Here is a 14,415-nt window from a genome sequence, read left to right as displayed (position 1 = left end):
CAATACAATACTAAGCAAGACGAAGCAATAAAATATTTTTATTTAATTGCTTGCGTCATATGTCAACCATAATACGATTTAAGTTTTATTGAATAACAACGATTTGACTAAAGTACTTATCTGTCGTTATATGTATCGCATGTGTTTTGTCTGATTCAGTCAAATTGTGTGTTCACAAACAACACAAAAATTGAGACATAAATACTATTTTTTTCATTTACTTAATTACACTTCGTTGCAGTTATACAGAAATACAGGACATTAAATATATAACAACTGGCGGCCGTATCGCTTTCTTCTAGGCAACCACCGTAATATTTAATAGGTACAAATAGGAGAAAACATAAATAAGACTTTTAATTTAAAAATAATTTAGGTTTAATCTACTACAATTTATTATATTAACTCACAGATATCTAAAATAAAATCAATTTCAAATAAAATCCCATTCGAATTCAGTATTTCAACGCGTAAATAAGATCAGAAATTTTGTGTAGAGAAAATTTCATTTAGAGTGGTTTTTGTCTGAGACACCTTTCATACAAACTACATTTGACATAGAGTAAAATTCTATATGACCCTGTGGAAATTCACAACACATTGAACTATTATACAATCGAACTAGGTCGTAATATTAAGCTGTAAAAATAATCAGTGGAGCTACAAGCTTTTTATATCTGGGCCTCAGGTTTCTGAATCTGTTTCATGATCAATAGGCAATCAGCCTCCTGGGTCTAAGGCAAGCCGATTTCTTCACTAAGTTTTCACCGTTAGCGAATGTAAAATGCGCATATAGAAAGAAAGTCCATTGGTACACAGCCGGGGATTGAACCTACGACCTGAGGGATGAGAGTCGCACGCTGTAGCCACTAAGCCAACAATGCTCAACATTAAGACTTATTGCTGCTTGAATCTTGCTTGTAAAAAAAATTTTCAATTTTTTTTTCTGAACTCAATAGCCATGCGAAACCAAGACAGACTGTTTAATATTGTGAATAATATAAATGAGATTAGGAAGAGTTTGTGTTTTGTTAGTCTCTTAATTTCATTAATTAATATGTTTATTCCTTCTCTTAGTCTTAGTGGTTTAAGGGAAATAAGAAAGTTGTCGGTAAAGATGGTTGTCGGTAATGTCAGTTGACGGACAATAGTTTAACGTGACGTCATATCAAAACATTAATAATGTGATTGCATACTTTTATGAACAAAATTGAATACGGTCGCATATGCCAATCGTGTGGAGTGAATGAGAGTTAAATTCGACGCAAACTAACAGGACAATGAGCGTAGCAGGACAATTAGTTATGCTTTTTCGTTGCAAAACCTCATAACCGAATGAATCTATGTAATCTTTATAATATTAAATCTTTGTTACTTTCACTGCAGAACTGCATATTATTTAGTTTACCAGTATATATCTATATGTAAACAAGTATAGGTGTCATAGTGAATACTATAATATGGCGGTATCGAAACCACCCTCATACATATTATTAACATAAGATCCTCCTTACATTTAGTATATTTTGTAGACTTAGACCAATCTGAAAATCTCTGCGTAGTTTTCTTCCACACTCGATTCAAGCGATGTTTGCAGACGCGGCTTAATGCAATTCGGTTTTTCAATTTTACTAATCTTCTAGAAACTGCAAGAGAACGTTTACCTAACATATATTATATTTTAATATAATAGTCTTTTTGTCAAACACTTAAGATATAACTTAGGGTTATATTTATAATGACAATGATATTTATTTTCTCATGGTTACTTCTTGCTTTTAGTAAATTAGACATTATAAAATCAGACTCAATGTATGGATGTTATATTTTCTGCAAATTGTTGCGTTGTCAAAATATGTCATTGAACTTGTATATACGAGTTCTGTTGGGTCGGCCATATCTAGATTTTCCCACCCCAATTATGGAATGTGGGTACCGTATGTATTGCTATGGTAACCAACATACTATCTTTGTACGTAGATAAGATTCAAATCTGTATCACGATTTGCTACTCAACTGCTTTAATGTTAAAAGACTAAATTATGGAATTTGCCTTACTGTTACTCTTGGTAGGATAATTCCTATACTTGTGACACTTTTTGCATCTCCCATACGAATCACGAAGGTTCCGCCGATCATTGTCGCGTCCAATAATTTCCTTCCGCCAACAATAATGGTAGAAATATTCGTGATAGCTGCAATTATCTGAAATATAGTTCAGTTCTGTAGTTAAGCGTTATTTTGAGTATAAAAATGCAGCTAATTTACATACATTACATACCAGATATTTTTTTTTTATTTAACAAGAGGCAAAGGCACAGGAGGCTCACCTGATGTTAAGTGATACCGCTGCCCATGGACACTCACATTGTCGGAAGGCGCGCAAATGCGTTACCAGCCTTTTAAGAATTGGTATGCTGCTTTCTTGAAAGCCCTAAGTCGAAGTGATTCGTAAATACTTCACACACTGGTGGTGCGGAAAAAACTGCTTTAGAAACCCTCAGTTGTTAAACGACGGCTGTCGAGGTGATACGGATGATATTTTGTATTATGCCTTGACAGCCGTTGATGAACTCAGCTACAGATTTAATCCGAACAATATTTATTCGTAATTACTCAACTACAGTCATAGACAATATTAGTTTTAGTGTTGCTCTTTTTAATAATCAAGCGTATCTTCCGTGATTGACTTTAATATTGGATCATGGTGTCAATGGATCCAGATGAATAAATTTGTTTTATGAAGAGAGTAGAAGATTATTTATCTCCTCACCTATTCATGAGGCTTACAGACCTATTACGCCGGCGCTATTTCATTTAATTTATTAAGGATTTTGATTCTGTACCTGGGTATTTAAAGGCGGAATAGTCACTTGATAAATCCCTCTGATCGTGCCAAGTACTGACAGTGGTCTCCGATTCCTTGGAGGTCTTGAAGATAGTACTGCATTGCGAACTTGGTAATCTCCAGTCCAACTGATCAGTTATCTCGCTAACATTATCCAACACCTGGCTTGAATTTGGTAGGTTTTCTTTGCCATTCAATGTGCTGGGTGTGTCTCGTCCTAAGAATATAGGTATTTTAATGGTAAATATTCCTGACATTCAAAGAACTTACTCGGGAGATAACTTAATTTATGCACATATGCGATTAAGTACTGGGGGGAGGGGTAAGCGTCACGGTACATTACATGGGCGATATAGTTTTGAAATAAGTAATTAAAATAATAAAAAAGGCATTTCAGTGACTTTCCGGTACTTGACGTTCATAAGTGTACAATATGTTACCTGTTGAATAAATAAATTTTGACTTTGACTTTGAAACTAAGAGCGCGGCCGCACGATGTTGTTGTTGTTTTGAAATAATTGCGGCGTCGCACCGCAATTATTTCGAGAGTATATAGGGTGCCACACGAGCGTTGCGGTGTGGCAATATAATTTTATCACTTCCCACCTCGCAGGTCACAAGTCAGGCCGCGCGGCGTCGCACCGCATCGTGTGACACAGTATAGTAATTTGTACGTAAGATGACATTGCGGCACCACTCCGGCGTAGTACCGCACTGTTACCGCATCATGTTATGTTCTTAGTATTTTTTAAGGGCGTACATGTCAATAATTACATTACGGAGTACTTGAACGTTCCCATATGAAATACTCCGTTATATTGGTGGTTACAAAAACGGTTTATAAGCCACTGTATGGTATTTGAAATATTGCAATATTGTTTGTTTAATGGTTTTAAAAATATTCTTCGCATCTAAAACACACCTTCTGTTTCGAAATTGGTAGTTTTCTGCAAAACCTCCGACGCACACTCAACATATGAAGGCACACATGCACCTGCACTGGTGCCATGTTCTCTTCTTTTAGTTGGATTCGGTGTTGACGGAAATTTGAATGTTGCGTAAAAACCTGCATTAAAAGTAGCAAAACAAGTAATGTATGTTTTCCAACATTCGCATGGCTTTCACTTTTACTTGGAACTCCTTTTTACTACCATTAATTTTTTTTAAACAGTGTAAACTCTATCTCAAGAGTTTGCATTTGCTGACGCTACAGAGATTTGTCGTTTTTCGAAAAGAGACGTTACATTCAACGACAAGGAAACCCACCAATGTCTAGTACCCCATCAAAGGTTCATCAGCTTAAATTACATATATATATACTAGCTGTTTCTCCTTAATGTGATTTTACTTGTCCTACCCGTTTAGTACATACCAACATGGAACATTTTGCTATGCTACCCCAGACTTTTTTGTTTCGTTGAAAATTACGCAAGAAAAAATTTTTAGGTTTTTCTGTGTTGTTTTCTGATATAACCTCAGAGTTATAACTTCTTAACTAACAAATAAAATAGGGGTTGATCGTAGAAGGTAGATAAAAATTATATTAATGATTAATTATAAAATAATTAATTTATAGAATATAATTATACGTTGTATCATTAAAAAGAATTGTTTAAAAAATAAAAAAATAAAATTTCGGCTGGGCTATATTTTAATAAGGGGTTTAAAATATAGATAGCAGCTGAATCCCAGACTTACTGAATATGCATACAGAATTCATAAGAATCGGTCCAGCCCTTTCGGAGGAGTATGGGAACGAACATTGTCACGAAAATGTAAATATATTATATTTTAGTCTATTAAATTTGTTACACTTCCATGTAGTTTAATTGAACTTGAATATATGAATTGTCAACTACAAAAATAGCACGTCTATCATGCAATGATCATTATAAATTTTAATAAGTATGTAGTTGTTTTGCAATATTTTTGATTTTCAATGTTCGGGGCCACGAAAGTTAATTTTTTTATAAATTGCCCAATTGCACAAAGATATAATTTAACATTACGATCCTAGCCTAGCCGAAGCCTAGCATAAGAATAATAATAATTTCAATCTAACATAAGTTACTATATAAGAGAGTGTCCAGTAACACTACTAACAGTCTTTAATAAAGGGAAATACACTTTTTACTATTTTTATCCATTTCCATATACATTTAATTTGACGTTTTTTTTGAGTTTTGTCAGGAAATTTGAATTTGTTCTGGGTATGGTGGGTTACGACCAGCTACGCCTCAGAAGAGAGCTAGCTGTATCAGTGTATTTACTTAAGATAATAACAGGTCAGATTCATAATCTGGATATAATAGGGATCTCTGTTGGATCTACGGAGCCAAGTAAAAACTTTATACGGAAGCCTACACTTTTGGATGTACCCTCGCACATTCCAACTTGGTTCGATAAGGGTTACTCACGCGAGCAATACAAATAATAAACAGAGTTTGAATCGAGGTAGACCTATTTGTTTGTACACTGGCTGAGTTCACAAGAGTTGTTTGCTATATTGGTAGTTATAATTTATGTATACAAACATGTATTTTTAAGGTTCACCATGTAGGATATTCGGTGTGGGTATTATTGTGCCATATCATTGCATTAAAAGTAACTGTTAATATAGTTGAAGAATAAATAAATAACTTACCAACGTTCGAGGGCTTCAGAGGTTTAATATCAGTGTTCATCTTAGGTAAAGGATTCTTTGTTTTTACTTCGCGGTTGTCAGTTAATTTTGTAGTCTTTGATTTCACTGAATTTGCTGGAAAGTTTACGTGAGAATTAGTTCAGTAAAAAGCGCGGCTAATCTTCAACATAAAAATGTATTTATTTATTATTACAAAACATGTTACTTTATTATGGTTTGAGGATGCCAGAGATTAAGTAAAAAAAGAACACGATGTCATTTGTTTTATGAGAATGGCAACACCACGCAATATCATACACATCTTACTGGTTGTAAATTGTCAATGTCAAAGTCAAATTTTCAATAGTGCAGTCAATCGATCGTCGATTCAGTTTTTAAAATTAAATTAAAATGACGGACAACGATAGTGATATAAACTTAACAAATATTCATCGTTTTGAATCTAAGTATAATTTACACCTGACAAATTACAGGTCCCCGAAAAACAGTTATCACCACATCAGCCTGTTTGTTATTTAATTATTTATTAGTTATAGCTGCTTCTTTACACACTTTAGCTTGTTTAAACAATCGAAATGCAGTAATCTCCGTCATAAGTATGGGATATAAATTAAACTTGACCATAGTTAATTTGTAGTATTCTTTAAATATATAACAGATTCTGTGTTTTAATTTAAAGTAATATATAACTAAAGAAAATTATTATACCAGTACTACTTTTCTTAGATATATCAGCTGTTGACACAGACTTCTTCGGCTCGCGACGTTTCTTAAAGAGCATCGAATATTTTCTAATTATGTCTGCTTTGGATTCTTTGGAGCTTGAATGGGGTGAAGGATCACTACAATTCCTTGGAGAGTTAACTGAATGGTAACCTGAAACTAATTCACAGGACTTGTTAGAGGGGGCTGTTCTTCCTCCGACCTAAAGGGATGATCCTCAACGATGTCTAACCACTGACTGGCCAGCGCAAAGGCACCAGTGACATTATTGCCAGTTCTCAAATCAAAGGCGTAGAACGGAAGAGTAGAACTGGCAATAAACTCTCCGTCACTCTTTTTAATCGCCAAGTTTTGTTTGACACAACGTTTGTAAGGAGCTGCAACCAGTACATATTTAATATAACTATATATATTTACACAAATAACGCTAATGTTATAGCGAGTGTTCATAGAAAGATACTATTCTATAGAAAATGAACATTACTATATGACTAAGTATATTATAATTTAGTGATAGAGTATCTGTTATTAGCTATACAATTCACCGATAGATACCTGAAATGTGTCAGACCGATTTTCACAAAAGATTTAATTATTTTACAGATAAGTTTTTACCTGATTCGTGATCTCTTGTCGGTTTTTCCAGTTCAGACGAAAGCCATTCCTTAACATTTTCATTTGTTGTTTTGAAAAAATTCCTGAATACAACAGTGTTTTTGGATTGCTCCTTTTGAATTTGGCTCACATCTTCTAAAAGCATCATATATAAAGAATCTATTACACCTATTCTGAAAATTGTTTTACTAAAAGAAAGACACGTTATTAGTGAATACTTAGCTATATATTAACCGGATAGTTGTCGGATTTGCAAAGTCACGGTAATACGGAGACACGAAAAGCTTTTTCACGAAGGGTGCTTTAAAGATGAGATTTTAGAGAATGATGATGAGAATTTAAAGAGAGAAGTATATGAGTTCTAGACAAAAGTTGTACAGCTCAATTATGCCTACAAAAAAATGCGACGGGATGTAAAGAATATGCCGCGTTTATCCATCTGTCTGTTCGCGTAAACCTCAAAAACTACTGTACGGAATTTAATGCGATTACCTAAAATGTTATTTTTCTTGGTTTAAGGATGACAGTTGCCTGTTCAAAGCCGGAAGGGGCTATTAACGTTATTAGCGCATAAAATAACTTAATTAAGTTATTTAAAGTTTGAGTTTAGTCTCGATTCTAAATAATGTTTTGTCGTCACTGAGCCATAGATAAAGGACAGTTAAATATAAACAACGATAATATATCTTCGACATATTGTCATTGACAAATTTTAAGATATATATCAGAAAGAAAATAAATGTCTTTATACCTATGGGATATGTGTATAATAATATTACCAGATTTTGATGAACTGCTTCTGACACTCGATGAGTTATTAGCAATTTCGCTTTCTTGTGGACGAAACTGGTCACGGCGTTGTTCTATTGATCCTAGGAAATAATCTAAAAGCAATATTTAAAGATTAGATGATAAAGCATACACCCTCAAATAAATGTTTCTCCACATTGTCGTAGTCACATAGGCTGTAAGATAATGTGTGTAATAAATTTTTAACTTTCTAGCGGCCTGTGCTCTTACCCTGTAACTTAACTGCGCAAGAGGTACCAACCCTCACGTTTTAATATTTCACTTTTGGAAGTTACAGAGTAAGGGGCTTGTTCATAGTTCTGTTTTTTTATTGATTAAATATGTGATAATGTAGAATGCTTATGGTTAAAATATTTGGAGTCGGTTTAGTTGTTTATGAGTTTATTCGTTACACACAAAGATATTTAAACCTGTTATAAAGCATTGATTTTTATTAAATTTGTTTTTATATATTACTCGTAACACAAGTTCTCTGTGACGGTCTCTACAAATTGTAACAACTGAAAACTTTATTTTTAATCGTTACTATTATTTTAATACGCAAAAAAATATTTCTTCTTTGTCATTATAGAATCTTTTCTGTTACTTAAAAAAATACACAGAAACATGGATATAACTATAACTAATGTCTTTGATTATTACCAGTTACACGCCACAAATAATAAGAAGTAATGGTAAATTTATCGAATCCTGGCTAAATTTAAAATAGCTTCAAATTGTTTTATACATATTTTCATCACTCAGCAATGGTGTACCATGCAACTATATGGTAGTGCATGCTCTTTAACCCCATAGAAATTAATTAAAACACCAAGATTTGTGAAATGAATGAAATAATGTAAACATTTTCGGCTTCAACCTAACCTAATCTAATGCAATTCACTGGGAACTGAGACAATATCTTTTACATCGTGCATGTAATATTATCAATTTTTTAAGACTTTTAAGCATTGCGTCTTCTTAATATTAGTTACTGTATAACACACAAGTAGTTAAGAACGGTAGAAAAAAAACTTGGAACTGTTTTGAAGTGAAGCAGTCATTCGACAAATTTAACGACGTAATTTATAAAATATTCTTTGCAATTTGCATTCTTTTTAAACCCTCCAATGAACTAAAACTGAGAATCTAACTTTCTCGAAAACTTTTACTGAGATTCTATATACACTAGTTTTAACCATAGTTTTGTCAAACAGATAACTGTTGTAAAATATTTTGACCAGTTTTTATGGCGATGAAATTAAATTTGGTCAATCAAAAATTATCATGCAAGGTTCAGAGATACCATTTTTCGTTCATCAACTTAGCACACGACATGGAAGGGACTTTATAAATGTAATCTATATTGATTTTTTAATTATGTAAATATCTCAAATATATTAGTTTATAACCATTGTAAACATCACTGCTGAATATTGTGTTTCCATAAATGATTCCTAATGTTGGAATTGGCCTCGTTGCAGTAACAGAAACCGGCGCATCCACATCTCTTAAACCTAAAATTATTGATTTAAATATTTTATTTCTAGAAATGTATTTTTGCTTATTTTATTGTATTTTAGTTTTATGTGTGAATCTTATTTAGTTTATATATAGCTGCTATAAATAAATACAATACGTATGAATGGACAAATTTTAACTAGAACTGTTATATTTTTGTAAAATTATGGCATCGCTTAATCTTTTCTATGTATATTTAAATCACAATAACCTCTTACGCTATATAAATATAAATAGGTCGCTTTCCGACAAATAATCTAGAAAACTGTATCTCTGAATGTAGATAATCTTATATATTAGTATTAACAATAATTATAATAAACACGCGTCAGAACTGAACGATTTTTTAAAAAACCGTAGCGACACGCGCTCAAACAGAACCTTTTCAAAGGAACTTGCCGTGAACCACCATTTTTTGGTACCACCACCATTCCTGGTATTTCCGTCGCCTAGGGGCGAGTAGAGTAGATTCAAGAGAACAGTGTTCACAACATTTAACTATAGATAACCTGCTTGTTTGACCCCATTAAAAAAAATATACCTGGCGAATTAAATACTTGTACTCTCTGAACATTTTGGTTTTGCAGGAAAACGTGATCCTTAGTATCCTTGGATGGCTTCTTCTTTATAAAACTTATGTTCCGCCTTGGTATTCTGCTAGGTTGCTTGTCTGGTTCTGTAATCATATTGAAATAGGGATGGAAAATTTATGTAATCATAGATTTCTGTGTCTTTTCTTACACTCTATAGAAATATTATACATCTGGGCGTATGCTGTTTCGATGAGCAAGCAATCAGAGTTTTTTGGGTTTAAGATATGTCATGCTTCACGTCATGTCGTAATGTCCAGTTTTTTACCGTGAAGTCTAACTCACCAAAGCTCTGAGAATATACTTAACTTATTGTTTTTGATTTTAATTATTGACATTTATTTATAATAAAAGCAATAAAATAAAAGCAATAATTACTTGGTAATTCAAGCTTCTTTGTTGCGGACTTTGCTTTTCTACTCGTCGCTGGTTCACCTAAAAGAATACATTGCTATTAATATATCGAATAAATACATGCGAAATCGCCAAACAAAGTGATGGGACAATTGCGATAGTTAGAATCGATAAACTACGTTCATTCACTCACTCACTAACGTATCAAATGATCTGATTCATACTGATCTAATATGTTCATAGTGAGCTGCAGCTATAGTGATTTTTTAAATAAATAATAAATGAAGTCAAACGGTGTCGCCTACTTGTAAAAACCCATTAAAAAAATGATTTTTACACTATAAACTGTGGTTCCGGGATACTTAATTTTTTTTTAAATCGCAGAATCCACAATCCACACATTTGCAGAATGATAATTAACGCACCAAACATGAATGTGAACATCATAGCGACTGTTGCGATGGAAATTACATAGAGAAGCCTTTTTTTACTTAAAATAATAATTAAACAGAATAAAAATAAAATTGTATCAATTCACATATGGCGTTAATACTCATTTCAAATATGTATAGCATATTTTTAATATATAAACAGAAGTACCTGCAATATCAAGATGCCCGCTACTTTGTGCATTATTTTTCTTGAGATATATAATTGGTATTTTTACTGGTTTTGTCTTTTCTTCTTTCTTTTCCTCGTGCGTTACATTTCTTAAATCTGTGAAATTCAAATATGTGTCAGACATATAAGTAACAGAATAAATACAAGCCTAATTACGGAAGCAAAGTCGATGTTCAGGTATCACTTATTATTGTTTAAGGACCCAAATGGCTGTTAGGTTCCTCACATATATTTTGTTATCTAGTACCGCTTGCACAAAATATATAAAACATATATTCCTGACATTTAATAAATATAAATTTAAATACACATTTAACAGTCACTAGCTAGCAAGCTGTATATGGACGATAAAACTGAGGAACTCTTGGTTATAAATGAATAGATATACTACTACACTAGATATATAACTACTTGTAGAAAACTATTCGACATGATTAATACATAAAAATTGAAAGGCATTTAGTATATTATTTATGTACAGGTATAATATATTAATATTATAGTATTCTATTGGGTAATATAGTATTAAACACTCTCTCCCACACACACACTATACTGAGGCTAGAGTTTTAGTCTGATATATTTAAGGGGTTAGGCGCTGTATGCTGAAATACAGGTTGCAAACTAGTCCAGCGTCAGATAGAAGACTAATTTAGTTTATATAACTAGCGCAATTAGATATAAGCTTTTCATATGTAATTATAAATTATATTATTATGCGTCTTTCAAACTTTATATACTCTAGGACTCAGTTTTGTGTTTAAATCGTTATGAACCAAACTTTACCTTTAGCCATCTTACTTCGTGACGTCATCCGCCCAAAAGCAATTTTTGTTTCTTTTGAATTGCAGAGTTTTGGTGACTCATGAATATCCATCTGAGGAAGCAATGTAAGAGTCAAATTTATTATTGACAAGTACGGCAATTTACTAATTCACAAGTACGAGCCGCACTACTTACTATAATACCTTTTTCTGTGAAGTTTAAAGCCTACATTCTACACGTACGATTTAGTAAAACAGCTGTGAAATTTTTACGGATTTATTTACGAGAAATTTTGTCAAGCCGATCAAACATTTTGACACATGTTGACAGCGTTTTATTTTTCTGTGACGTCATTTCTTAGATGCTGTCCCTGCTTCAATTTCAAGATTTATTTTACTGGCAGGCTTCGCTCCTTGTTCGGTTTTAATTTCTTCCAATTTTTTTATAAGATCTTCTTGTACACTGTCCACGATTTCTTTAAGATTTTTGGCTGTAACAATTAATTTCAATTAAACCTGATAAATTATGAGAATTATAAAGAATTACTTTTTCGAAAGAAATAGATTTATTTTGTCATTATTCCATTCGATATTAATAATAGCAACAAAAATTGTAGCGACTGCCCACGAGCTCTCTGGCTGAGTGGGTGTGTACGCGATGTTACTATCATTTAACGTTGTCTCTGGACTTGGGAGTTCATCCGGTTTAAAAACAAAATGCTTTTTCAATATTTATAATTCTCTTACTTAATTATTAAAACGAGCATGTATGGTGACCCCTAGAAATTCACACAATGCAACATATATTTGCCATTTAATTTATTGCTCTTACCCGTCTTCTGATTAAACTCCTCAGCAATAAGTGATATCCTCTTCAACGTGCTTACATATTTGGCAATTTCACCTGCAACATCTTTATCGCTTCCAGTATTTACGGCAACATCTTCAGTTGGAATTCTAATTTTCCTGTCCGGTGCTTTGAACACATCACTGCTTGTTAGTGGCATTTTTGGTATCTTCAAATTGTTCTTCAAACCAAGAGTATCACTGGGTGGTTCATCAGCAATAATAATTACCGGTCTAGGTATATCAAGTGTGTCATTCGAAAGTAATTCTGGTGCGTATTCCTGTAACGCTTCTATTTTCATAGGCGAATCTTTTCTGGGTGGTGTTTTTCTGGACAGTTTCACCGGTAGTGCGTTAGTGAGGCTTTCAATTATTGTTTCTATGAAAACAAAAATTCGATTGCTTAAATCCATTACAATGAGAAACGTAAATGAATAATTTGGTAACACTAACGGACTATGTTTGTGGGCGCTTCGGCGTCCTCTTTCTTTTTCAACATTAATTTCCTCGTTAAATCAGCCAAGAACATTGAGCACGTGGGTCCTAAACAAACAGAGAATTTGTCCAATTGTATTATATTCCAATAGACTGAAACCTGGATAATAACATCAGATGACGTGCCTTGTGGAGAGTTCTGGTGGATTGTATTAAACTATACAGACAACCTCAACTAATGTTTGTGTTATTATCTAGTGTGCTTTCTTGAAGGATCTTAAAACAGTATTTGAAAATGCTATTATGGGCAATACATACGTGGTGTGCGTTAAAGAGTGCATTAAAAGGTTTATTTATGTTCGATATGAAAATAAGAATAAAACATAGTTTTGCGAACTAGTGATTAATTCATTAGGTTTGTATGGTTATGATAAATATGGCTCTAACATTTTTGACACTAGATATATAATAATCTAAATATAAAAGTATAAAAATAAATACCATCACTTTTTCGTTTCTTCGCAGATTTCGGTTTTGCTGCAGAAGTCTTATTCTTACTTTTCGGTCTAGTAGGTTTTTCCATCACTATACAAAAACTTGTTTGGGATTTTGCCTTTGATTTTTATATTCATGTCTCAGATGAGTAAGAAGAAGCCACCAAAAAATCCCGGGATGTCCCACACCAAGGGACTCCCGAGTTTAATTACAAAATTAAAAAATAAATTAAGTAAACAACCACACGGTTTCAAAAATTGACAACGTCAATAATGTCAGAATATGAAACAATTAAATTTATATGACAGAAACAATTATAGAATAAAACACAATATATAAACACGAGAAAAGAAAGGGAAGAAGAGATAAAGAAGGAAACACTCGGAGTACCCAAAGGATGACAAGAGAAGCACTAACTGGGGTAGAATGGTAAAACATAGCAAGAGGTTATAATATCGACATTTGGAAGAAGCCTTTATCGTGAGATATGGTGATAAGTGGTAATAATAATAAATAGTGTATAAAAATGCCTTAGACTTCAGTACAGGAAGGAACTCTAATTTTATTTATTTTTATAGTACCACAAAGAAAAACCAAAGAGCGCGGCCACACGATGCGGTAACAGTGACCGCGCTCTTGTACTAAATCTTATCTTGTGAAGAGGAACCTGAGCCTATTTACTAGTCTGTAGTGTTATGACGACGATCGAAATTATATATAAATTATAATAAATATAAATACATATCTAATTATATATTGTTTTGTATGTTGATAGCCGTTTTTGAATGATATATTGAGGAAATCAAAGTCAAAATTCATACAGGTATCTTTGTACTTATGAACGTCAAAAAAAAAGAAATATACATTAAATGCTTCTAATTTTACATTTACTGCCAGTTCTCAAATCAAGGGCGTAGAACGGAAGAGAACTGGGAATAAACTCTCCGCCACTCTTTTTAATCGCCAAGTTTTTTTCTTTTACACAACGTTTGTAAGGAGTTGCAACCATTACACCATGTTTAAATAGTTTGGAGGAACGCGGCGCATTGCGTTTCATAATAGGCGCAAAATAAAGCTAAAATCCTAAAAGATTGCAGTAGAAACTAGTTACGAAATTTCACCTTTAGTTAAATATAGGTTAGACCCAAATAAAAAACGTTTTTCTAATTA

General features: G+C 32.9%; 2 protein-coding genes across 2 annotated transcripts in view; both read right to left on the bottom strand.

Moving 5' to 3' along the window:
- The window catches only part of LOC110991973, a 39,104-nt gene extending 27,324 nt beyond the window's left edge, over positions 1-11,780 (bottom strand). Inside the window, exons 1-14 of the mRNA XM_045631762.1 lie at positions 11,666-11,780; positions 11,492-11,582; positions 10,685-10,801; positions 10,109-10,165; positions 9,682-9,816; positions 9,032-9,136; positions 7,610-7,714; positions 6,831-6,965; positions 6,201-6,374; positions 5,493-5,606; positions 3,771-3,914; positions 2,847-3,065; positions 2,059-2,205; positions 1,515-1,646 (exon numbers count right to left, since the gene is read on the bottom strand). Coding sequence (XP_045487718.1) covers positions 1,515-1,646; positions 2,059-2,205; positions 2,847-3,065; positions 3,771-3,914; positions 5,493-5,606; positions 6,201-6,374; positions 6,831-6,965; positions 7,610-7,714; positions 9,032-9,136; positions 9,682-9,816; positions 10,109-10,165; positions 10,685-10,801; positions 11,492-11,582 — 1,675 coding nt within the window. The 5' untranslated portion in view covers positions 11,666-11,780. The remainder of the gene's footprint in view (positions 1-1,514; positions 1,647-2,058; positions 2,206-2,846; positions 3,066-3,770; positions 3,915-5,492; positions 5,607-6,200; positions 6,375-6,830; positions 6,966-7,609; positions 7,715-9,031; positions 9,137-9,681; positions 9,817-10,108; positions 10,166-10,684; positions 10,802-11,491; positions 11,583-11,665) is intronic.
- Positions 11,781-11,817: 37 nt separating this feature from the next.
- LOC110991957 lies at positions 11,818-13,483 on the bottom strand. Its single transcript, XM_022257561.2, has 4 exons — positions 13,252-13,483; positions 12,769-12,858; positions 12,302-12,694; positions 11,818-11,960 (listed from the first exon to the last, which is right to left on the bottom strand). Exons 1-4 carry the CDS (start codon positions 13,331-13,333, stop codon positions 11,821-11,823), a joined length of 705 nt encoding a protein of 234 aa, XP_022113253.1. The 5' UTR covers positions 13,334-13,483; the 3' UTR covers positions 11,818-11,820.
- Between the last annotated feature and the right edge of the window lie 932 nt (positions 13,484-14,415).

Source organism: Pieris rapae, chromosome 16, assembly GCF_905147795.1.
Source record: "Pieris rapae chromosome 16, ilPieRapa1.1, whole genome shotgun sequence".
NCBI classification, from domain to species: domain Eukaryota; kingdom Metazoa; phylum Arthropoda; class Insecta; order Lepidoptera; family Pieridae; genus Pieris; species Pieris rapae.
This window is presented reverse-complemented; position numbering and strand designations above follow the sequence as displayed.

Coding starts and splice junctions, on each gene's coding strand:
- LOC110991957 (XM_022257561.2), bottom strand. CDS start 13,333: ATGGAAAAACCTACTAGACCGAAAAGTAAGAATAAGACTTCTGCAGCA. Junction 12,859..13,251: donor GAAGAAACGAAAAAGTGATG/GTATTTATTTTT, acceptor CTGTTTGTTTAG/GACCCACGTGCTCAATGTTC. Junction 12,695..12,768: donor AGCGCCCACAAACATAGTCC/GTTAGTGTTACC, acceptor TTGTTTTCATAG/AAACAATAATTGAAAGCCTC.